The sequence below is a fragment of the Orycteropus afer genome, unplaced genomic scaffold (genome assembly GCF_000298275.1).
Source record: "Orycteropus afer afer isolate SDZICR_OR568_19922 unplaced genomic scaffold, OryAfe1.0 scaffold00067, whole genome shotgun sequence".
Classification (NCBI taxonomy): Eukaryota; Metazoa; Chordata; class Mammalia; order Tubulidentata; family Orycteropodidae; genus Orycteropus; species Orycteropus afer.
The window spans coordinates 4,087,413-4,113,021 of record NW_006921654.1 but is presented as its reverse complement, the minus strand read 5'-3'; the positions used below and the strand labels follow the sequence as shown (position 1 = coordinate 4,113,021).

The 25,609-nt window shown below is 47.6% G+C and overlaps 1 protein-coding gene across 1 annotated transcript in view; it reads left to right on the top strand.

Annotated features, from left to right (window-relative positions):
- Nucleotides 1–25,609, top strand: part of RANBP10 (RAN binding protein 10) — a 63,671-nt gene that overhangs the window by 25,415 nt on the left and 12,647 nt on the right. Inside the window, exon 4 of the mRNA XM_042780864.1 lies at nucleotides 22,892–23,059. Coding sequence (XP_042636798.1) covers nucleotides 22,892–23,059 — 168 coding nt within the window. The remainder of the gene's footprint in view (nucleotides 1–22,891; nucleotides 23,060–25,609) is intronic.

Genomic DNA, 25,609 nt, shown 5'->3' with positions numbered 1-25,609 from the left:
TTTTTTTTTTTTTTTTTAATAATTTTGAGTTTTGTTCCACATTGTTCTCCTGCTCTATCCAGGATCTCCTACCCAGACCCCCTCCGAGTGGTTGACAGTGGTAGCCAAGAACCATCTAGTTCTTCTGGTCTCATGGTCATATGAGCTGAGGATCGCATGGTCTACCAGTCCCTTGAACTAATTGTTACCACGTGTCTTTAGTTTTCTTCATTCTTCTTTGCTCTGAATGAGGAGAGACCCATCATTGTATCTAGATGGCTGCTTGCAAGCTTTTAAGATCCCAGTCACTACTCACCAAAGTAGGATGTGGAACAATGTTTTTATGTAGTATGTTATGCCAGTTGAGCTTGATGTCTCCTTGGACCATGGTCCTGAGCCAACAGGTCCAACTACTCGCTCCCTCCGGGTAGCTGGTTGTGGCCAAGAAGTCACCACAGCCTTGTCCCTTGTCAGCTCTACTATACACCTGGACATTCTTACAGAACATACAGATACACTTATAGAAACATTGTCTGCCAACCCTATATATGGTCATGGGCACACTGCCCCCTGCCTAGACATACCTGATTGTTCAGCCTGTCCATTCATCTATCCACCTGTAGATCCGTGTTTGCTATCACTGACAGCACAGTACTGTATGTACAAAAGGGTTCATCTTTGTTGTCTGTATCTCCCATGTACCTGTGTCTTCCTCTTCCTCAATGCTGCTGTGTTGATCACTTACATTTGCTGTATTGCCCTTCCCTTCACCCAAATCAATACTTGTCTCTACCTATCTAACAGTGTCCCTCCCCTCTACTCTCACGCTTGGTAACCAACAAAGAAAGTTTCATTCCATATAAAAACTTTTCCTTAACTTTTCACATTAGTGGATTAATACAATATTTGTCCTTCTGTGATTGACTTATTTCACTCAGTATAATGTCCTCCAAGTTCGTCCACTTTATACGGTGTTTTGCAGATTCTACATTATTTCTTAGGGTTGCATAGAATTCCGTTGTATGTATGTACCATAGTTTGATTATCGTTTTGTTGCCTATCAACAATAAACTGATTTTTTTTTTTAATTATGATTTGGGTAAAAGTTTACAGAGCATATTCACTTTCCACACAGCAGCCCACACACATTTTGTCTCATGACATTGACTATAATTTATCACAATGTAACAGCTCCTCTCCCATAGTTATCTCTTCCCTGTCTCCTTCCCTTCATGCATTCCTGCCCCCTGAGCTGTTTCCCTGTGCACACACAGCCCTTCTATTCTCCCAAGATTGTTCTCTCCAAGGAGTGTATCTACCTACTGTTAGTGTTTAGCTCCTATGCCTGTCTTTTGTTTGGGTGGAAGCCACAGGAGTGGGTTCAATTCCAGACCTGAAGGGCAGCTAGGGGCTATAGTCTCAGTGGTTCCATCAGGCTCTATCAGACTAGTAAACCTGGTCCCCCTTCTTCCCCCTCTTTTTTTTTTTTTTTTATGATTTTGAGTCTTGTTCCACATTGCTGTCCCTCTGTATCCAGGATCTCCTACATAGATCCCCCTATGAGTGGTTGACAGTGGTAGTCAGATACCATCTAGTTTTTCTGGTCTCATAGTTGTATAGGCTGAGGTTTGCATGGTGTACCAGTCACGAGGACTAATTGTTTCCATGAATCATTGGTTTTCTTCATTCTTCTTTGCTCTGGACAAGGAGAGACCTTTCGTTGCATCTAGATGGCTGCTTGCAACTTTTAAGATCCCAGTCACTACTCGCCAAAGTAGGAGGTGGAACAATGTTTTGTGTAGTATGTTATGCCAATTGAGCTTGATGTCCCCTGCGACTATGGTCCCGAGCCTACAGGTTCAAATACTCACTCCCTCTGAGGAGCTTGACAGCTGATTCTTGATCTTTGTTTTTGGTCTGTGTGTGCTCTGTGAACATTTGCTCTGCATTGGTGATAGAGAAGTGCGTAATGTATGACCAAATGCACACACACACACACAAAAAAGGAAAATGAACATATCTGTCTGCTTGTACAGGCATAGAACATCTTTGGAAAGCTACAGAAAAATTGATAAATATTGGCTGTCCCTTGGGAAAGGGCAGGGTAGCTGGAAAGGAAGTTTTTTGCTTTTGTAGTTTTAGAATTTTCTTTCTTTGTGAACATACGATCTGTTTTAACTATATAAATAAGATTAAAAACAAAATAAAGCAAATGCCCCTGCTTATAAAGACTGTACATGGCCCCTTGAGTTTGGGATCCTTGGAATGAAACAGGTCTGAGGGGTTCATGGTCAGCCTGGGCTCCCCTGAATCTCTTTGAGGTAAGGCCATGTGAGTTGGCCTAGTCGGTTTCCCTTCTTTGTGAGATAGGGATTTTGAATTCTCCTGGATGGTCTGAGGCCAGCTGCTTGTCAGATGCTTGGACATTGCTAATGTAAAATTGTAGGAAAATCCATTTTTGGCCCCTGTGAAGTCAGACTTGACCCAGGCGTGGAGAGTAGGCCTATGGGGAGAAAGGACTTGCAAACAGTGGATGGGGTATCCTGGTCCTCACATGAAACACATCAGAAAAATAGTCACCATTTTTTCTAGCTCTTTTTGGCAAAAGAAAGGGGTCTAAGTATTCAGTGGGTGTTGTACTTGTCTTCCTTTCACTCCGTCTGCCAGCTCCTGAGGGCTTTTTTCCTGCTGGTCCGATCATCTCCCTGATTATTCCTTAAGGTAGAAAGTAGGAATCAGATTGCATCTAGATAGGGCTTCTTCCTGGAAAGCATGGAGGCCCCTGGCTTTCCTAGGATCCGGGCTGGCTGAATGGCTGGGCAGACCTAGCACAGGCCACTTGAGAGTGGGGTGGAGGGCACCCCTCTCAGGAATGATGAAGGTGATGGTGATGGTGAGCCTGCTGCTTTCATCACAGTGCTGGGGTTGAAAGGCCAGAATCCCCTTTGGTGCTTTCCACTTTTTGGAGTCACTTTTTCTTTTCTGTGATGACCATGTATGAGCTCCCCTAAACGGAGAGTAGCATCAGTCATCAGCAGTTGAACCTGAAGCTACTTGTGTGTCTTTTGGTTGTGCTAGCGTTCTGGGGAACCTCAGAAGGGTTTAAGCAGAGGAGAGGCCTGCCCACATTGGCTTGTCAGTGGGATGAGCAGGATGGCAACTAAGTTCTTTTCTGCCAGATGCTTCTAATTCAAAGAGGCCCTTGGTTGAGAGGGCTAATTGGATTGTATAGATGAGTAGTATGGATGGTGGTGGTAGGGAGTGGCCTTGGCTGGGTCCGGATTTTGAGACTTTGGTGTTAACATCGCATGACATGTTTGAGGGTTGATGTCTCCAGGCTGGCTGGCTGTCCAGGTGGGGCTTTAGTTGTCTACAGGTCAGTGCTGTGTGTTGTCCCGGTTTGCTCAAAGGGTTAAGTGTGTGCATAGTCCTCTCTGAGGAGGAGTCAGTGGATGTCCAAGTACCAGCAGCCACGGGGAAGGTCAGGGCCCCTCAGCAGGTGCAGGGACTGAGAAGGAGTGTGCAGAGCCTGCCTCTGGTCGTAGGGTGGAGTGCTCAGGGAGTTGTCCCTCCTCATTTCCTGGCAGCCAGCCTGTATTCTGAGTGGGAGCGTGTGTCAGGCTGCTGCTTCAGGATTCACTCCAGGCGACGGCAGGCAGCCCTCTTTCATCCGGAAAGAGGCTGCTAGATTGAAAAGGACACCTGATCCTGTGCCAGGGACTCATTGGCTTTATCCCTTTGGGGTAGCCCTTCCAGTCTTCCAGGAAAACTATTGTCAGGGCAGGTCCTGTTTCCTTAGAGGTCTGGCTTCCCTAGACCAGTCTTTGGTTGGAAGCAGCAGTGTTAACAGCTCTGTGGTGGTTCTGTGCCCCTGAGCTTCTGGAGAACTGAGACTCCAGGCATTTCTTTTCTTCATGAAGCATTTGGAAGGCTGTTCTTTGGCACCATCACAGCTCTAACTGAACAGACTCTCTCTCCACCCATGTGCTGTGCTCCTGTTGGAGCTGCTGGTTATCGAGAGCGCCTGTGTTCCAGGCTGTCTGTGCTGGGTGCTTTACAGACAAATATCTTAATTTAGTCTCATCCATGACAGTCCTATTCATTTCTTGTGTACCTACTGTGTGCCAGGCACTGAGCCCAGTACAGGGTAAACAGACAGTCCATGTTGCTGTGGATTTCAGCCCAGCAGGGGAGACAGATACTCAATAAACAACCCTGTAGTTGGTCATTTTGCCCTTAGGTCAGTGCTGTGAGGGACAGTACAGGGTGCCATGAGAGTATACTAGACATGGGCCCCCCTATGCAGGTGACACTCAGGCTGGAATCTGAAGGAAAAGGAAGAGTTAGCCAGGTCACGAGTGGCAGGGTAATTGGGGTGGGGGGAATGGAGAGTAGAAGAACAGTTGCCCATGTTGGGCTGGGTCTTGAAAGTACAATTGAAGGGCAGCCTGGGTTGAAGCCCCTCATCTAATCACTCTCTGCCTTTGAACAGATCAAACCTCCAGAAATCTCAAGTGCTTTGCTTAAGGGCCAGCAGGAAGTGAACCCCACTTGTCCCAAAGTGAGCTTATCTTCCTTAAAACCAAACTGTCATGCATCTCAGTCCCTGCTGACAGTCACCCCTTACCATGGCACCCAAGTGGCAAACCTCATAGTTATCTTTGATTTTGTCCCCCTTCCGGAATCTACTCTTCATGTGGCCCCCTTTTTCGTCCCTATTGCCATTTCTTCTCCACTGGGCTGTTTCTACAGCCTCCTAATTGGGCCCCCACCTCAGACCTCTGCTACCTACTTCCTGTTCACATTGTAGCTTGAGGGTTCCTCCTAAGAAATCAGTGCCACCGTGTTCCCTGCCTGCTTTGGGCTTCTGGCTCTCTGTCCAGAGGAAGACATAGGTTCTGAAGGTGCTACTCAACCACACCTTCTGTCACCTCTGCCCTCTCCAAACGCTGCACATTAGCGTGGCTGTGTGGGGCCTCAAACATGCTGCAGATCTTCCCCTCCCGGCCCTGGTTAGATGCCACTCTTGCCTTGGGCGTGCCCTTCCTCTTGACCCTTCAGCCCTGATCACATCTGTGTGATGACACTTACCACCCTGCCTTGGGGCGCCTCCTTCACATTTACTGAGCAGTATCCGTCTCAGCACTCGGACCAGTCTTTATCACAACTCCCCGTGGTGAGCACAGTGCCTGGCGTGATGCACTTGGCTGTGGAATGAGGTCTTTCCCACACTTTGCTGTGCTTTGCCTCGACTTGGTGGGCTTCAGGAAGCCAAGTGCTGTTCTGGAACCAGCCTCGAGTGAGGTCCCTGTTGGCTTGTGGCCGGGAGAAGACTTCATCTGGAGCTTGTCCTTACCCTACTGCCTTATGGATTGTGGTGCTGACTGTGCATGTGAGCTCTGCCAGCACGTTCCACCTGGGCATCAGCACTCAGTACCCATCTCTGAGCCCACTGCTGGCTCACGTTCAGTCATGTAGGACAGCAGACTTCTTGGGCTGTGGCTGACTTGTGAACAGTGCAGTGGTTAAGAACACGGAGTCTGAACCACACTGTCTGCATTTGCAACCTGACTGGGACATTTATCAGCTGCGTTAACCTAGAATGAGTGACTTAACCTCTCTGTGTCTCAGTTCCTTCATCTTTAAAATAAGTGTGAAACTCGGACCTGACTCAAATATAAGATGTTTATGAGGATTAAATGAGTTAATCCCTGTAGAATGCTTAAAACAAAGCCACACAGAACCAGTTGTTGAGTTGACTCTGATTCATGGTGACCCTGTGTGTGTCAGAGTGGACCTCTGCTCCATAGGGTTTTTAATGGCTGATTTTTCAGAAGTAGATTGTCAGTCTTTCTCCAGAGCCACCTCTGGGTGGATTCAAATCTTCAACCTTTCTTTTCGCAACTGAGCACGTTAACCATTTGCACCACCCAGGGACATACCAGAAAACAGGCCCAAGTCACTTTGACTGAAGTGTTTTCTTGTAGTTGTACTGGCTCAGCAAATAAATCTTTGCCTCTAGGGTTGTTGGGTAGAGGGCAGCCGCCCTGGTGGTCTCACTTTGAGCCCAGGCAGACAGATGGTAACAGAGTGACTCTTGTATGAGGCTGCACTGTCAGATTTTCCAGGCAGTGTATGGGTGTGTCTTCGCTTGCAGGGCCAGAGGTTCCTTTTTGGAGGATGTAGACATTTTGTTGTTTACCTTTCGTAGGGTAAGATGTTTTGGCCCTTCCTAAAGAGTGAAACCAAGAACAGGTGTGGCCCTATATAAGCATGTCAGAAGCCCTGGCTATGGGTGGTCCGCAGGCAGATGAGTGTGCCTGCAGCTCCACCTTCCCACTGGTGAGCTGGCAAGGAAGGGCGGGACTGGGATCCTGCGTTGTGGTTGGAGAGTCAAGTTTGGGCTTCTCCCAAGCTCAGGTGCTCTAAGAGGGGTGAGGAAGGACAGATTTTCTTCCTTCTGTGTCTGGTGCCTCAGACAGGGCCAGACACTTTGGTGGAATAGATAGGAGGCCCTATCGACATCAGAGCTGGACAGCTGGTAACTTCCTTCTTGTCATTCCTGGGGAGGAGGTGTCTGTTCAGTTGATATGGCCTGTGGTACCTCAGTTACTACAACCCTCCAGAAGAGGATTCAGGCCCACTGAGGACCCTTTCCTTGATTAGACCTGTCCAAACAGAACTAGCTGGAAGAGCCATAGCTGGCTGGGGACTAGAGGGGAAGACCTCCCGAAGCAGGTGGTGCCAGGCAAGCAGGTCCTGGGTAAGCTGCCTGCCTTCCTTCCACAGGACAGTCATGATCAAGGCAGCTTGTTTCCCCACCCCCAGAGCGCACCTCCGCAGCCTGCTTTGAATGGGCTGTTAGGAGCGTGCCCTGGGAGTGCTGGCTCGTCATCTGGGTGTTGGGCCCAGCAGAAAGCCGCTTCTACTGGGTGGGACATATTCTGCAGACAGCTGATAGTTCCCATCTGCTCAGGCCATGGGAGAGGAGCGGCAGATGGCAGAGACCAGGACAGAACCTCCGGGTCCATGCCAGGCTCATGATGGCAGAGGAGGCCCTGTTGATGTGGCAGGTACTGGCAGTGACACATGCTCCATGTCCTTCCTCCTCATTCCTCTAAGGGTACAACATGTACAATGAAAAGTGTCTGCTTGGAGCAAATACCTATAGCAGGTGGCTTTTCTCAGTGGCAGCCTTAGAGACGATCAGCATGCAGATGTGTTTCCGGTAATCGGGAAATGCTATCTGGCTATACCCATCAAACGGCATTGCTTCTCTCATTCCATATAGGATGAGCCCCCAGTATCTGCTGTTAACCAAGTGGAGCTTCTTTCACCCCAGGATCTATGGCGCTTCACCAGGCTCAGCCGTGGTGCTGCTCAGGGCCCAGCTTGGGGAGCAGCCAGCAGGGCCCTGCTGGGCTCCTGGGTATAACTCCTCCTGGAAACAGGCCTCAGCTCTTCGGGCGTGATCGTAGGCACAGGACAGGCCTCCCAAGTGAGTACCCTGCTGGGCCTAGGGGAATGGGAGAAGCCAGCTGTGCTCTCCTGGCACTTCAAGCCTATAGAATGCTTCAAGGGAGGCTGCTTGGAAAGGGGTCAGTGGGGAGATTCTCTGAGGCCACTGGAGCTGCCCAGGAGCACGGCTGTGAGCATAGTTCGGATTGTGTGCCTGGTGCTGCCTCCCCCTTACTACCTTCCTCACTTTGGCATTTGGGAAAGGCCCAGAGGGAAGCCGATCTTGCACCAGATCCCACAGGTAGTTCAGAAACAGAGGTAGTTTGGCACATGGATCCAAAGAACAGTAGCTGGTCAAAGCCCCCAGTGGTTCAGTGGTGGTTACTGATATCGGCCTCCCAGGGCCCCACCGTGGTCTGGCTGAGGAGCTTTTTCAGTGTCTGAGGTCTCTGCTTCCTTGCTGCTCGTCTTTGAGCCAGCAGCACCCTCAGCCCTACAGCTAGCCAAGCCTCTGCTGCTTTTCTGAGGGCCTCTTCCCTCACCCACAGGGAGACCTGTGTTACCACAACATACCAGACTACTCAGCAGTCTTCTGGAATAAGACAACTCAGCCAGACCTAGGAATTATTATTCCTGGGCAAGGAGAGTCCTTGTCTAGAGTAACCTATTTCTTCTCCCACATACCAGCTCCCACCTGCCTATAGCATAGAGGTTATAATTCTGGATCTAGGACTGTATTTCTCAGGACAAACTAAGTCATTTGAGATAAGAGGTTTCATCAACAGCAGAAGGGCCAGTTGTGAAACCCGAGTTTGTCAGTCTCTGAAAACAGAGATTCTCAAGTGTCCTTTCGTATGACTGGAGGCTGGGGTGACATCAGGGTGAACAGAGGGGGAACTGTGTACTATCTGGTCTCTTGCCTTCCCAGTGCTGGGTAGAGGGAGTCTGTGTCCAGGAGTCCTGGAAATCCTGGACTGTTCTGTACCATGCCTGGGGCTCCTCCTGGGAAGGCTTTTGTACACGCAGTGTATGCCATCACAGGCTCCTGCCTTCCAGGGCTCATCCTGTTACCTACTGACACCCCATAGCTTCACAAGGAGCTCAGCGGGAAATAAGGAAAAGCCAAAGCTAACCCCAGAAGAGAGACACTAAAGCCTGAGAGCTGAGGTTGTACGTCAGTTTTATGGGTGAGTGCCGGCTCTTTTCTTTGCCTAGTCTGGCGTGGATGACAGACCCAGCTTGTCCTGTGAAAGCCTGAGGTATAGCCAGGTAGCCCTTTCAGATACCATTGGACCCATATCCTAGCAAGACCCAGCTAGACCCATTTTTTCTGGCCATCAGGTACCCATTTATTTCAGGATCGGGGAGTGGTGTGGCCTATAGAAGGCCCTTTTATGTGCTAGCACTGTTGTTTTGTCCCTTTCCCTGCCCTTACTTCAGGCTAACTCTCGGACCCTATCCCGGTGTAGGGCTTGGGAGGGCATGCCCTACCTGGTATCAGAAAGAGCCTTTTTCTCTGTCCTCTTTGCCTTGGTTTCCATGCTGCGCTACCATGAAGAGAAGACCTTGACCTCAAAGCACTGCCCACCTCTCTTGCCTGGGCCTGCCCAGTGTATCACCTTAGAGTTAGGTTGATCCTATTTCTCAGTCCCAAGGTTGCAAGAGCTTCTCAGTAATGGCTATGTGAGTGCTGTGATGGGAGAGTTCTCTGATGCTACTCCACAGTGTTTACTGAATGAAAAAAATCTCAGTTACTATCTCCCGTTGTCCATTGTCAAGTCATTCCCAGTAGTGGGTCCTGTCATACTTTTTAAAAAGATGTTTAAGGTTATGGAGAAAGGATCTGTGTGATGGCTCTTTGGGGAAGGCTGGCTTTGAGTAAGTGACCACCTCACAGAGCATCCCCAACTTAATGTCCCCCATTGCACATGTGCTCTCCACAGCAGCCTGGGCTTGGGGAGCATACAGGCAGGCCGGCCCAGCACCTTCCTCCATAGCTAGCCTTAAGAGTGAGCTTCTGAGAGCTGCTGGACTGGCTGTTGCACTCTTCCGACTACTGCAAGGTCAGGTGACCTCCCTGGGAAGCAGAGCTGGGGCTGCCTTTGGTGGGTTGTTAGTGAAGGGAGGTGGGCTGTGACCAGCTTCCCACATGCTAGCTCCTTTAGTGTGGAAGAAGCAGGAAGTGGGAGATGTTCAGGGCTTGACCGCTTGAGCTGGTATTGGAGATGGAGAGGGAAGGGAGACTCATTTGTGAATGTCTTCTGTGAGCTGCTGCTCTGCGTACATTGTCATTTAATCCTTCCATCAACCCCAAGGGAACCCAGAGGGCTAAGAAGTGACAGAATTAGGATTCAAACTCCTAAGTCAGGACTGACCCCAAAGTCCAAAGATGACTGGGACCCCTTTACTGGGGAGGGATGACTGATTTGGTAGCATGGGGCCATTACTCAGATTAGCTTTGGGGGCTTGTCAGCCTTGGGCCAGGCTCAGAGCCTAGAGGACAGGTACAACCCCAGCCCCCTAGATGCCAGGGCTCTGTGCTGATATGCTGATGAGGCAGTGATCTTCCCACTTGGCAACAGGAATCCTCCTCATTCCCAGCTCCCCTGGACTAAGGCCCTTGATGTGTCTTGACAGGTGGGATTGGCATGAGGTGGATCCTTGGAGGATTCGTGCCAGACTCCCTGGCACCCTCACAGGGAATGTAACTGGGGATGACATCTGGGAGTGCCACCCCCGCACTTCTGTTTGAGTGATGCTAGAGGGACAACGGGTGGTCCCAGAGCATCTGAACTGGTCACCTGGCCTGGCAGTAGTTTGACTTCTTGTATCATTAACATCTGATAGAAGCTTGATTTGACAGGGTGTGTTCTTCTGTGTGGGCACCGGGCTGGTGACCCATTCAGGTCTCTTTGGGAGTAAGAAGACATATTCACTTTGGAGAAGGAAGAATGGTTTCATTGGGTGGCATTCTTTGTCACAGTTTTGACACTGTCGTTCAGCCCCAGCCATCCTTCTGACCAGAGCCAGCTGGTCGTGACTTCCTGCAGGGCCTGACCCAGGCAGGCAGCTGTGCCTTCGCGTCCACTGCCCTCTAATACACCTGGTCCTGGCCCCCAGCAAGGGTGAGGACTCTTACTACCAGGTACATCCAGATTAGGAAGCTGCTAGCTCTGGCTCCAGGGCAGAGGATGGTGGGTTTGGAGAAGATCCAGAACCACATCAGCAGCCCGAGGCTGATTCCTGTGAAGCTGGAAGTCAGCCCTGCTTCCGCCCTCCAATGTTTTCCCAATTCTGACACCAACCTTCCCTTCCAGGGTACTCTCTACTTCTCTACTGGGGTTGATAATTTGTTGCAATGGCCACACAGAACTCACAGACAATACTCAAGATCATGGGGTTTCTTGGGGAAACATCAGGTTATAATTCAGGTTCAAGAACACTCAGGATACAATTCTTCAATCAGGATAGCCTCCCCTTGACCATGCCTGCAGGCACACCTCTCTTTTGACCCTTGGCCTCTCGGCCTGGCCTCTTCCCCACTTGTGTGTTAGAAATCTCTTTTAGCTCTGCTAGTAGGTGCACGTAGGTGCACCCCACTCCACCAGCAAGCCTCCTGCCCAAAGACACTCAGTTTCCTCACTCCTTGGGTCAGCAAGCCCGCTGCTCTGTCTCAGGCCAGTCTCTTGGTTCTGCTACCTCTGCTGCTGCAGTTTCTCTATTGCCATCTCAGTGCAGGGATCTCAAATCCAAGGATGCGCTCCACTCCCGGCTTTTCTCTCTTGATGGCAGTGAGAATCCCCCCTTTTTCTGTCTTTGGAATGGCTCATTTTAAGCCTAGCAGAATGGCAAAACTGACCAATCCCCATGTTAGGGTTCTATACACCTTATTTGCATGGTCCCACCTCCACAGGGTGCTATGTGACTTATGTTCATTTTTAGCAAGCTTTCCAGTCCCCTAGGTGGGCCATAAAGCACCCCACATTTATATAGTTCCACCTCTGTGGGAGTCACAAAGACCATGGCTGGAAAAGTGACATTAACTAATTCACTGTGCTGCACTAGGCCGTGTGTTCAGCAAGAGGGACAAAACGGTGCTTGGAGGTGGTTCCTTTAGTTGAGGATCTTTGATTGCTTTAAGGGAGAGAACTCATCTCTAAACTCTGCCAGGCCTCAGGAAGGGCAGGTGGTACCAGGGCTTGGGGACTCAGTGGTATCGCTCACTCATTCTGTCTTAGCTTTGCTTTCTGCATATTAGTGTTGGCCTGTCAGACTGGCTTTCTTTTTTGTTTTACTTTTTTTTAAATTGTGATATGGGTGAAAATTTAAAGAGCAAATTTGTTTTCCAATCAACAGTTCACACACATTCTATTCCATGGTGTTGATTGCAATCCCCATAATGTAACAGCTTTCTTCCTACTTCTCTGTAATTTTTTCCCTGTATCTTTCTTTCCTATATGTTCCTGCCCTGTGAGCTGTCTCCCTGTACAAATGCTGCTCTTATGATCTTCCATGGTTGACTGTTGTAAGGAGTGTACTTACCTGGTCTAAGTGCTCACCTCATAAGCCTAGCTATTGTTTGGCTGGAAAGTAAGCTACGGGAGTGTGTTCAGTTCTAGGCCCGAATGGTGACTAGGACCTATAATCTCGGGTGTTTCACCAGTCTCTGTCAGGCCAGTCAGCCTGGTCTTTGGTATGATTTTGAGTTTTGTTCCATATTTTTCTCCCACTCTGTCTACTATCTCCAATTTTGATCCCTTTCCAAGTGGTTGGCAGTGGTAGCCAGGCACCATCTAGTCTTCTGGTCTCAGGGTCATGTAGTCTGAGTTCCCCTAGTCCACTAGTGCCTTGGACCAGTTGTTTCCATGATCTCTGATTTTCTTCATTCTTCTTTGCTCCAGATGAGGAGAGACCAGTTATTGCATCTTAGATGGCCACTCCCAAACTTTTAAGACCCCAGTCACTACTCATCAAAGTAGAATGTATAGCAATGTTTTTGTAAAGTATATAATGTCAGTTGAGCTTGATATCCCTCACACCCATGGTCCCAAGCCTGTGGGCCCAGCGTCTCACTCCCTCAAGGTGTTTGGTTGTAGCTAAGAAGTTACAACTTTGCCCCTGTTAGCTCTGTTATATATAGGGACATTCAGACTGGTTGTCTACATGAAGCTAGAGCAGTGGCAGCAGCTTAGCCTTCCCTTGTGGAACAGTCCTAGGAAGAACTCTGGTCCAGCTTGGGTCAGTCCCAGTTCTGGGGAAGGGAGGTGACATGATTGGCAGTCCCCACTGGAGCCACTTAAGAAGACAAAGTCAATTATTATAACATAATGTGCAAAGACCTGGAGATAGAAAACCAAAAGGGAAGAACTCGCTCAGCACTTCTCAAGCTGAAAAAACTGAAGAAAAAATTCAAGCCTTGTATTGCTGTATTGAAAGATTCTATGGGAAAAATAATGATATGGAAAACATCAAAAGAAATGGAAGGAATACATAGAGTCACTATGCCAAAAAGAATTGGTTAATGTACATCTATTTCAGGAGATGGTATATGATCAAGAACCAATGGCAATGAAGGAAGAAGTTGAAGCTACACTGAAGGAATTGGTGAAAAACAAGGCTTTAGGAATTGATGGAATACCCATTGAGATGTTTCAATAAATGGATGCTGTGCTGGAGACACTTACTTATCTAGACCAAGAAATTTAGAAGACAGCTACCTGGCCAGCTGACTGGAAGAGATCCATATTTGTACCCATTCCAAAGAAAGGTGATCCCAGAGAATGTGGAAATTATTGAATATCATAAATGTCACACACAAGTAAAATTTTACTAAAGATAATTCAAAAATGGTTATAGCAGTATATTGACAGAGAACTTCCAGAATTACAATTCAGAAGAGGATTCAGAAGAGGACGTGGAACAAGGAACATCATTGATGGATCTTGGCTCAAAGCAAGAATACCAGAAAGATGTTTACTTGTGTCTTACTGACTATGCAAAAGCGTTCTGACTGTGTGGATCATAACAAATTATGGATAACATTGAGAAGAAGGGGAATTCCAGAGCACTTATTTGTGCTCATAAGGAACCTATACATAGAGCAGGAAGCGATCATTCAGGTGAAACAAGGGGATGCTGCATGATTTAATATCAGGAAGAGAGTGTGCCACAGTTGTATTCTTTCACCACACTTATTCAGTCTGTATATGCTGAGCAAATAATTCGAGAAGCTGGACTATATGAAGAAGAACACAGTATCAGGATTGGAGGAAGACTCATTAACAACTTGCAGTATGCAGATGACACAACCTTACTTGTTGAAAGTGAATATGACTTGAAGGACTTACTGATGAAGATTAAAAACTACAGTCCATAGTATGGATTATACCTCAATACAAAGAAAAAGAAAATCCTCACAACTGGACCAATAAGCAGCATCACGATAAATAGAGGAAAGATTGGAGTTGTCAAAAATTTCATATTACTTGGTTCCACAGTCAACACCCATGGAAGCAGGAGTTAAGAAATCAAACATTGCACTGGGCAAATCTGCTGCAAAAGACCTCTTTAAAGTGCTGAAGAGCAGTGATGTCTCTTTGAAGACTACGGTATGCCTAACCCAACCCATGGTATTTTCAGTTGCCTCATATGCATGTGAAGGCTGGACAGTGAATAAGGAAGATCAAAGAAGAGTTGATGCTTTTGAGTTGTGGTGTTGGCAAAGAAAACTGAAAGTACCATTGACTGCCAGAAGAATAACAAATCTGTTCTGGAAGAAATGTAGCTGGAATGCTCCTTGGAAGCGAGAATGGCCAGACTTTGTCGCACCTACTTTGGTCATGTTAGAAGGGACTATTCCCTGGAGAAGGATGTCATGCTTGGCAAAGTGGAGGAACAATGAAAAAGGGGAAGGCCCTCAGTGAGATGGATTGGCACAGTGGCTGCAACGATGGGCTCAGGTACAGCAAGGATTGTGAGGCTGGTGAAGGACCAGGAAGTGTTTTGTTCTGTTGTACATAGGATCGTTGTGAGTCGGAGCCAACTCTGCAGCACCTAACAACAACAACAGAAACAACAAGTGGAGCCACAGGTTGAAGCAGGGGAGGAACTCTTTCTTTCTTTTTAGCTTTACTTACTTATGATGTGGGTGAAAGTTTACAGAGCGGATCCATTGTCCATACAAAAATGTACATTTTGTTTCATGACATTGATTGCAACAGTGTAACAGCTCTCTTCCCATTTCCTGTGATTACCTTTTCCCTGTGTCCTTCCTTTCTATACATTCCTTCCCTCTGCGTTATCTCCCTGTGCAAATACTGCCCTTCTGATCTCCCATGCTTGATTATTCTAAGGAGTGTACCTACCTGGTGTTCAGCTTATGTACCTATCTGTTGTTTGGCTGGGAGCTCTGGTAGTGTAGTGCCTAAGGTCCTAGACTGCTAACCAGAAGGCTGGCGGTTCAAACCCACCAGCCACTCCTTGGAAGGAAGGTTGGGCAATCTACTTCTGTAGTGATACCACCTCGGAAACCCAAGGAGGGGTCACTATTAGTCGGGTCCGACTTGATGGCACATAACAACAACAACAGTTGTTTGGCTGGAAACCACAGGAGTGAGTTCAATTCCAGTCCTGAAAGGTGACTAGGGGCCACAGTCTTGGAGGTTTCACCAGTCTCTATCAGACCAGTCAGCCTGGTATCTTTTATGATACTGAGTTTTGTTCCACATTTTTCTCCCACTCTCTCCAGGATCTCCTATAAAAATAGCTCTTTCCGAGTGGCTGGCAGTCGTAGCTGGGCACGTTCTCTAGTCTCATGGTCATGTAGGCTGAGGTTTGCATGCTTCACTAGTCCCTTAGACTAATTATTTCCATGGGTCTTTGGTTTTCTTCATTCTTTTTTTGCTCAGATGAGGAGAGACCAATTGTTGCGTCTTAGGTAGTCGCTTGCAAGCTTTTAAGACCCCAGTTGCTACTCACGAAAGTAGGATGTACAACAGTGTTTTTCTGTAGAATGTCATGTCACTTGAGCTTGATGTCCCCCCCATGATCATCATCCTGAGCTCATGGGGCCCAAGAAGTCAAGGAAAGCTCTTTCTTAAGAAAAGGTAAGTGCTATTCCCCAAAGAAGGGAGGCTGGACAGACGAATCAGGCACTTCCTTGTCCCTCTACTCTGTTTTTTGTTCTTGCAGTCTGCACAATTCCTGAAGAATGGCAGTGGTGGTCCCTGTTTTCTGCTCTACTGTGCAGCCTCTCAGGACCTGCGGAAAAGATTCGTCAGGACTGGGATAATAATCCATTTAGAGCAGCTTTATGTCCCTTGACATCTCCTTATCTATTTTGAGCTTGTAGTGCTTTGCTCTCATGTTTGTTCTGCCTGATTTATTCTCCTACAGGGAAAACAGAAAGCCATTGTATCAAGACAACACATGAGAAAGCTCTTACAGTGACTTCACTTTAAGTTTTCTGTCCATGTTGCTGTTTCCTTAGCAAGAGTCCCCATCACAGTCTTGGTACCTCTGGGGCAGAATCACAGAATTCTTGGACCTGCCATCATCTCATCTGCTTGGATAACTTACTTAATTGAACATCTAATAAGACATTGCAAAGTTAACGTGTCCAAAAGGCCTGCTCCTTTAGCCCATCTTCCCTGTGTCTTAGTGGTACCACCACCCGCCCATTTGCTCAGGGCAGAAACCTGGGAGTCATCCTTGTCTTCTCTTCTATAGCACCCACCTCCAGCAGGTCCTGCGTGTTGCTGGGTTCCAGCCCCAGTTTGCTCTTGTCTTTCTTATACATGCCAGGTTCGTTCCCTTTACCATGAAGGTTCTTCCTTCTGATCCTGGTATCTCGCAGACCTCTCACCTCAGAGGTCATCTCCTCAAGAGGGGCTTCCCTGACTACCCCATCCCATTCAGTCCTGTAGCCACCCATTTCTAGCCCACTGTCTGGCTTCGTTTTCTTCGGAGTACATTTTAACTACCAGATGTTTTCTTGTTTATTTACTTGTCTACATTTATTTGCTTGTCTTCTCCATTCTTTCCCCTGTCCGCCCCCTCTGTGTGAACTCCTTGTGGTCAGCCTTTGCTGACTGGTGGTGAGCAGATGATGTTGGTCCTTTTCAGAGGCTGGAAGGTGGCACCCTGGTCATAAACCAGGCTGCTGCACAGCTGCTGTAGCCAGATGGAGTGGGTGACGCTCTGTAACTCCACGCTGCCTTTTGCATACATACATACACATCTTACACACACACACATACACTCTTAATTTTGTTTCTAAAAAATACTGGCTGTGCAATGATAGCTTTAATTAAAGGTACATTAATTGAATTGCTGTTACAGCTCTGTGATTTTCCTGGGAAAACTTTTAACTTCCTAGCACTTTGAGGAGCAGAAGACAGGAACCTGTCATTGGGATGCTAAGGTGGTGTTAGTTTCCTCTTGTTCCTATAACAAAATACCACAAACTTAGTGGCTGAAAACACAGATACATTATTTTACAGTTCTAGAGATCAGAAGTCCTAAAATCAGTGTATCGGCAGGGCTGTATTCCTTCTGGAGGGAGAAGGGGAGAATCTATCTCCTTGCCTTTTCTAGCATCTAGAATAAAAGTTGCCTGCATTCCATGGCTTGTGGCCCCTTCCTCCATCTTCAAAGCCTACCAAAACCCACTGTGATCGTGACCCTATAGGACAGAGTCAGACTGCCCCATAGGGTTTCCAAGGCTATACATCTTTATGGAAGCAGACTGCCTCATCTTTCTCCTGTGGTGCGGTTGATGGGTCTGAACTTAAAACTTTTTGGTCAGCAGCCCAGTGCTTTGCCCACAGTGCTGCCAGAGTGCTCATCTTCAAAGCCAGCAGCATAGCATGCTCCAGTCTCTATCTCTCTGCTTCCATCATCACATCTCCTTTTTTCACTCCCACCACCCTACCTCCCTTGTGATTGCATTGGGCCCACCCTGATCATCCAGAATAAGCACCCCACCTCAAGAGCCTTAGTGTAATCACACCTACAAAATCTTTAACCATGAAAGGTGGCACATTCACCGGCTCTGGGCATTGGGAGGTGGACTCTTTGGGAGACTGTTACTCAGCTTACCACAGGTACAGTATGTTTTCTTCCTTTGGGCAAATCTATGTAAATTGAAAAATCACTTGGGAATTGAAAAAACAGGCTAACTTGTTTGTTTTCCTGCCAAACCGAGGTGATGGCAAAGCGTGAATTGATTCCAATATAAATATTTTGTGTCCTTGTATTGAGCTCTTCATTTTTTAATTTAAAAACCCATACTTATAGCTAAAGTTAAAAATATGTTCTATGTTAATTCTGTCAATAATTATATAGTTTAATTTTGAAGAAAAGTACGCAAAGTACCTACATCTTTACTTTAAGTTGCTGAAAATTTAAACATCTGTTGTTTTGATAATGGTTATTTAGCTCCCAGACATGGAGACAAAAATATCTCCCAAATATCCTTGAGTCATCCGCTGAATAGGAAATGCTGCTTCTGAGTGATTTCAGCAGCCTTGATAAGTCAGGCAGCCAAAGCTGTGTTAGGTTTTCTCGAGTGTGTGCTGCTTGATCTACGAAAGCAAAAAAAGAAAACCTTCCAGCTTCTGTCCTGCACCTTCCGGATGGCGAAATCTGCATGAAAGGTGTGTCGCACAGATCATCCTTGTACAAGAAAGAGGTGGGCTGGCAGCGGGGGCTGATCCATGGGCGGGCTCCTGTACACAGACATGCATTCATGCATGTGCACACACCGATACCACCTCTCAGACGTCTGCCATACTGGGTACTGAGGGAAGAACCAATGACATGATGTGGCCCCTGCCCCTAGCAGCTCATGTGTGATCTTGAGGGGACGGTAGGGACAATCCCAGGACCAGTGAATAGTAATGTGATCATGTAGAGGCTCAGAAGGAGGCAGGAGGTGGACTAGGAATGTGGGCAGTATGCCAGGAGAAAACCAAAGAATGCCACAGAACACTTCAAGGGCCAAGCATTGGGATTGGCCCATGATGTGCTGGCAGAAGGGGGGCCCAGTGGACATCAACAGCTGTGGACGCAGCTCAGTGAAAGCTCTGAGGGGACCCAGAGGAGGAGAGAGCCACATTCAGGGAGGTCTGGAGTGGGCAGTGGCTTTGTTGGACAGTGTTCCCCATGGCCGCACGGCCTGAGAAGGGGTAAGCAGTGGACTTGGCTGTAAGGAAGGCTATACTTGTCAAGCAGCACTGAGGAGAGCCCTGCCACTGTCTGACGGCTGTAAGGTGCTTCATCAATATAGCCCATTTTGGGGGATTCCTTGTGCAGAAGTATGGCTGCAAATCAGTGTTCCTGCCTTTGTCCAGGTTACACGTACATATATGTTCTTTGTATGTGAAAAGTGGGGCTACCTGTTTGGGAGTTTTTCCCAGTGGCAGTGGGTGGAGGTGTGTGTCTGATCTGCTGGTGACAGTGACTGGCTTCCTGGTGAGGCAGGAGGACAGGTGTGCCCTGAGGAGCAGGGGCTTGGCCACTGTTGCTTTCAGACAGGAAGCAGCAGGGCCTGTGTCTTCCTCCAGGGCTTGGGGCTAGGCTTTCCAGTGGTACCCTCCACCCCCCACCCTGTACTGCAAGACACAAATCTCTAGTACATGGCTCCCTACAAGCAGTGCATGTGACCTTTCCTTCCTGGTGCCAACACAGTTACCACCCCAAATGAGACCAGGCTAATAATGGCAGAACGATGGGAGTTTTGGGTTCAAATCCCAGCTCAGGTGCTTCTCAGCTGTTTGTAAGTAAGTCCCCTAATGTACTTGGTGAAATGGAGGTGGCCATACCTCTTGTATCAAACACACAAGGTTCTTGTGGTGCTCTCATAGCATGCTGTCACTTCCTGGCCAGTCACTGTGCTGTGTGTGAGAAGTCCCCATGCTCCATCTGAAGTATTGTGCAAGGACTACTTACTGTGGCTGTGGCTGTGGCTGTGGCTGTGGCTCCTGAGATAGGAGATGCTGGTGGGCGTACCTGGGGCCAGCGAGCACAGGACTAGAGGGGTGATTGTCACTTTGTTCCTCACTCCTGTCCTGCTGGCCACCCTTCATCTATGGTTTCCTCAAATTAAAGGAGCAGCAGCTGCTGTCACCACTGCTGTCAGGAGCCCTAGGGCTTGACTGCCCTGTTAGCCATGGTGCTGCCTGGGGGAGGTCTTGCGTGCTGCACCCTCATCCGCCTGGCTCTCAGTGGTGGAAGGGTACTGCTGTGACCCAAAAACCAAAAAAACAAACCCACTGTCATAAAATCAAGTCCTACTCATAGTGACCCTATAGGACAGAGTAGAACTGCCATAGTCTCCAAAGCTGTAAATCTTTACAGAAGCAGAGCAGCTGATAGCTTTGAACTGTTGACCTTGTGGTAAGCAACTAAATGCTTTAACCACTGTACCACCAGAGCTCCTTGCTGTGCCCAGAAGAACCATTTTCCTAAGGTCAGATGCTTTGTGTGCCCACCAGCAGGTGGAAAGCCCACTCCCATTCCTGGGCCTAGTGAGCTTACAGGTTGGGTTAATGCCCAGAGCAGCAAGTACCCTATCCCTCTGAGTCAGGCAGACCCATATCTCTGGGGAATCAGGGAGGTGAGAACAGAGCCTGGCTACAGTGTAGGCTTTGACCCTTCTGAAGCCAGCCCTGAGCAGTTCTCATGCTACCCTCCCTCCTTGAGATGCGAGAGTGGAACAGCAGGGCTCTGGGTCCTCACCTCTCAACAGGAGCCATTCTGCTTTGGCCTGTTGGCCACAGGGAGCACTGGGAAACCTTCATTCAGTCAGAGGACGCCTGGCTGAAAGGAAATGAAAGCTTGGGGTACACAAGGCTTGGGTGGTCCCAACACGGGGCAGCTTGAGCTCCAGGGCCCGGTCTGCTCCACCTTCCTCTCCAGTCATGTCCACTGTCTCCTTTGCCAACTCTCTGGCCCAGTCGCCCTTCCATCCTCACCCCTACCCCTTTGCTTACAGCCTGCCTCCTCCACCCCCCAAAACACACTTTTACTGTAGATATTTGAAGCCTGCCTCCTTTCTTAGTTCTCAGATCTTCCATGCCCTGCCCTGTTGCCCTTTCTGCCCAGAGAGAGCTTTTCTCCCACCCATGGCCCTTGGCGAGGGAGGGATGTTGAAGTGCCTTCACATGGACATGCTGTCAGATCTTAAGGAGGTAGGCAGGAGCTGCGAAGCTGTGCCAGCTTCTTCTGCCCTACTTGGAGGAGCTTCCCTGAGGGTGCAGCCTGCCAGCCAGCCCCTCGGCATGCCAGCCCTGGGCCTGCTGGGGCCCCGTGGGCTCTGCTTCTGCTCCTGCTCCTCAGCCAGGCAGGGGCCCCCTCTGCAGCCTGTACTCCCCACTTCTGGAATGACCTTCTCTCTCTCCCCATGTCAGAACCTTGGTACGCGTCAGAGGCCTCCCTTCTGCTTTCCCCATTTCTTTTCAGCTGGTAGTGGGGGTCCTCATCAGTGCAGTGAGGCGGGAGAAGGAAGTAAGAGGCAGACACAGATTGGAAAGGGGGAAATGAAGCTAGCTGTTCTCAGACACCGAGATCATCTATGTTGGAAAATCCCAAAGGATCTTCAAAAAAGCTACAGAACTAATTGGTGAGTTTAGCCAGGTTGTAGGATGCAAGGTCAGTGTATACAAATCAATTATATATATTTTAACAGTTTTATTGTGATGTAATTTACCCATTTAAGGTGTACAGTTCAGTAGATTTTAGTTTGTTTATAGAATTGTGCAAACCACCACCATAATCTAATTTTAGAACATTTTCATCACCCTAAAGGTAAACCTTGTCCCTGCTCCCTCACCCCCAAAATAATTTATACTTTAATATAATAGCAATAAACAACTGGAAATTGGGATTCTAAAATAACATCTTATAATAGCATCAAAAATAAAATATTTAGGGATAAATTTACTTCTGAGATTTGCTGAGAGAAATTTTTAAAATCTAAATAAATGGATATGCCATATTTATGGATCAGAATAATCCATATTGTTAAGCTACCTGTTATTTCTAAATTAATCTATAGATTCAACACAATCCCAATCAAAATCCCAGCAAACTTCTGAATGACACTGATAAGAAAGTGAAAGAGCAAGCCACAGACTGGGAGGAAATATTTGCAAAACACATACCCAACAAAGGATTTATACCCAAAATACATAAAAAACTCTTACAGCTCAATTATAAGGTAAATAACCTAGTTAAGAGCAGGTTAAAGATCCATTTGAGAGAGAAAATAAAATGGCAAATAAGCACATGAAAAAGTGCCCACCATCCTTGGTCATTGGGAAGAAACAAATTAAAACCACAATGATGTTAAAACCATACCTACCTACTAGAATGGCTAGATAAATATACACACATATACACAATACCAGGTGCTGGTAAGAACGTACACAACTGGAACCCTCTTATGCTGGTGGAAATGCAAAATAGTACAACCTCTTTGGAAAACAGTTTGGCAGTTTCTTATCAAGTTAAACATATACTTATCATATGACTCAGGTGTATGGCTTTTTTTTTTTTTTTTTTAATTTACCAAAGAGAAATAAAAACATAAGTCCACAAGACCTGTATGCAAATACTTACTGGCCTTATTTATGATAGCCAAAAACAAGAAACAATTCCAATGTTATAAACTGGTGAATCAAACTGTGATATATCTATACAATGGAATACTAGTGAGCAATAAAAAGGAGCATGATACTGATTTCAGGTAACAATGTGGATGAATCTCAGGTGCATTATGCTAAATGAAAGAAGCCAGAAACAAAAGACATTCTATTCTGATTCTATTTATATGACATTCTGGAAAAGGTAGAACTAGAGATAGATCAGTGTGGCCAAGGGATGGGGGGTGGAGGGGGATTACCTACAAAAAGGCTTGAGGGAAGTTTTTTGGGGGAGTGATGGAAATGTTCTATATCTTGATTGTGGTGGTAGTAACACGACACACATACATTTGTCAAAACTCATTGACCTATACAGGGAGCATTTTTTGGTATGTAAATTATACTTCAATTAAAAAAAAAAAAAATTAAAACCTCTCCATAGTACACTTCAAGCCCATCTCTTTCATGAGGCTAACCCTGACCACGTACTTGTCATCCTGCCTTCTGATGAGCCCTTTTCCCTTCCAGGTTACAGATGGCTTTGTTTCTTGTTAATAATTGCTTGGGATCATTGCTCAGTGGGGCTGCCTCAGCTTTCTGGGGGTGGTGACCTGCTGGGCTCACTCCTCCTCCAGCACAGCTAGATCCTGTCCACACCTGGCCCCGTACAAGGCCAAGAGTGCTGGCTGAGATGGTGGCAGGCAGCCCTGTACTCAGAGTGAGGAGAGAGGCTGAGACCTGGTGGTCTTCTGCGACAGTCCTGCTCCTCTCTCTAGTCCCTCTACTCACCTCTTACTACTCTCTCTCCACAGGTTGGGACAAACATTCCTATGGTTACCATGGCGATGACGGGCATTCCTTCTGTTCCTCGGGAACTGGCCAGCCATACGGTCCCACATTCACCACAGGCGATGTGATTGGCTGCTGTGTCAATCTTATCAACGGCACCTGCTTCTACACCAAGAACGGCCACAGCCTTGGTGGGTGCATGGGGGGACCTTAGAGGTCTATTCTGTGGAGCACCTTTGGTTGGTAAAAGGCCCAAGGACAGGTCTTGAGGCCAAAGAAGTGCTATAGGGCCTTCCTGAGCCTTGGGGGAACTCTGGCCATTTCCAAGCACTGTGAGGAGAGTAACAGGGACATGCGTTTTGTTTAATGTATCCTTTCAGCAGCATTTATAGAGCCCAGGGTTGGTGCTGATGCAGCAGTGCCCTGGTCATGATCCTGGTCTTTATGGTACTTGCTAGAGTAGGGTTTGGGGTTGGATGGGAAGTTTGAGAGTCCCAAGTACATGGTTGAGAATGGGGTGGTTTGCATGCCTGTGACCCAAATGTTGGCCAGCCCTTCCGACAGGATGTTGGTTGCTACAGAACACTACTGAGGGCTGCATCGGATAGGAGGTGGACAGAGAGGTGGAGCCAGGTCTCCTCTGGCCTGTCCATGGTCAGTGGGAAGTGACCTAGGCAGCTACTGTAAAGGTTCTCCTTGGTGAAACCAGGCAAGGGCCCAGGGAAGAAGAAGGTGGCCTGAGGTAACGTGGTCGTGGTGGGGGTGAGAAGCAGGGAACAGGCCTGACAGAGATGCCCAGGGATGACCCAGCAGGGCTTAGTGACAGACAAGGTACACTAGCAGGAGAGAATGATAGTCCTGGAGACTATCAAGACTTGAACCAAAACTAGCCCCTGAGGTCACCTTTTCGCAAAGTAACAGATTGGCTCAGAAAGTAAAGAATATAATCCATGAATGGTGTGTTAAAAGATCACCTGTATTAGACCAAATGATCAACAATTACTCTGAAGTAAAGATGAGACAGTGAGGAGGTAGGGAAAGCAGGTTATTGAAAACAGAACAACCAAAAGGGCTTGAATAGAATGTTGACACATTGTAAAAAATACAACCAATGTCACTGAATAATTTGTGTAGAAATAGTTAAATGGGAACCTGATCTGTTGTGTAAACTTTCACTGAAAATGCAATAAAATAATATTTTTTTAAAAAAGGAGTGAGGGAGAGCAGCTGGGTTAGTAGTGCTGTTAACCATGACAAGGAACCCAGGAGTTCAGTGGAGAATGTTGAGCGGCCTGTAGAATTCCTTGAAGGAGCAAGCCTGTCCAATGTGGAAATTGAGGATTAGAACTTGAGAGAGATTCTGGCTATTCTGATGCTTTGCCCCACAAGGTGATGACTCCTGTTGACCTCTTGAGTGAGAGCCACCCTTGACGAAACTGGCCACAAGGTGGGCCTGATGGCTGGACCTATGCCTGGCTGGGCTTGCAGAGCTCCCTAAAGTTCTTCCAGAATGGTGTAGTGAGGACTAGCAGAGTCCAACCAGCCAGGTTGGCCACAGGCTCTTAATAAGGAAAGGGACTTGGACATTTTACCTGGAACCCAACTCCTAGGAGGCCCATTTCCCCTGACTTAAGGGGCTGTCAGAAGGTGGCTTTTCTAGGAGATGAGCCCAGCCAGAATTAGAGGACCTTAGTGGGAATCAGGTTAACTGGTGGCTGGGGCTACAAGGGCCTCAAGGCTGAGTGACCATTAGCCAGTAACCCTCAGCAGCGTAGTTGAATGTCTCAGCTCAGAGCAGGCAGGTAAGCATGGAGAACCAGGCAGCTGAGAGCATAGTGCTTCAGGCTTACCTGAGTGCATGTCTGAATGCGCACCTCTGAAATGAATGGCCTCCCAGCTACAGTTGTTGGTGTCCAGTTGATGAGGAGCTAGCAGCTGAAGGGTAGGGCCGAGGTCTCAAGGTGGCTCTTCACTCCCCATCTGTTCTTTGAGTTCAAGTCTTTGCTGGTTCTTGGGCCTTCTCCTGTTAGAGTCCCAGGGGCCACCACCGTGGGCACGTACCCTTTATCCCTTCTCCCGCCCCTTTGCTCTGGGTACATAACATCTTCACATCCTTTCATCTTGTCTACATCTTGCTCAGAACCTTGCACCTGCCATGGGACACAGGGTTTGAGGCATACCTGCTGGCCCCTCTGCACTTGCAGCTCCCTTCTTTGGGCTCTGATGTCCACTAGGACCACCACAGGGCCATTAGCTGTTAGGTCCCCAAGTCCCACGGGGAGCTCCTGGTCCCTTTGATGTCAGTCCAAATCCTCAGGCTTTTCAAAAAACTTATCTCCCCAGTTCCTTCCTTTTTAGACTCTTCACAAGACCTCACCCATCTTGTAGTTAGGCTTCACTTAGTAGCAAATTGACTATTTTCCCAATGTGTCATGTTCATCTGTGGTCTTGCTTGTTTTATCTAAAATGTTTGACATCCGTTTCAGCATTTTGTTAACCTGAATTTTGATGAACATGCTTGTGTGTGTGTGTTTTCATCAAGACATTGATAAAAATACTGCAATTGGTCGGGGCTGAGATTTGAGCCTTTCAGCCTGCAGATAGACACCAGCCATTTAAAAATTACTCAATTATGTTGGCTTGAATTAATGTTTTTCCATTTCTCCCTACAAGGATATTATTGAGACTTGACTGAAAAATGGCTATGACCTGTCCCCCCACATTTTCTAAATTATGAAATG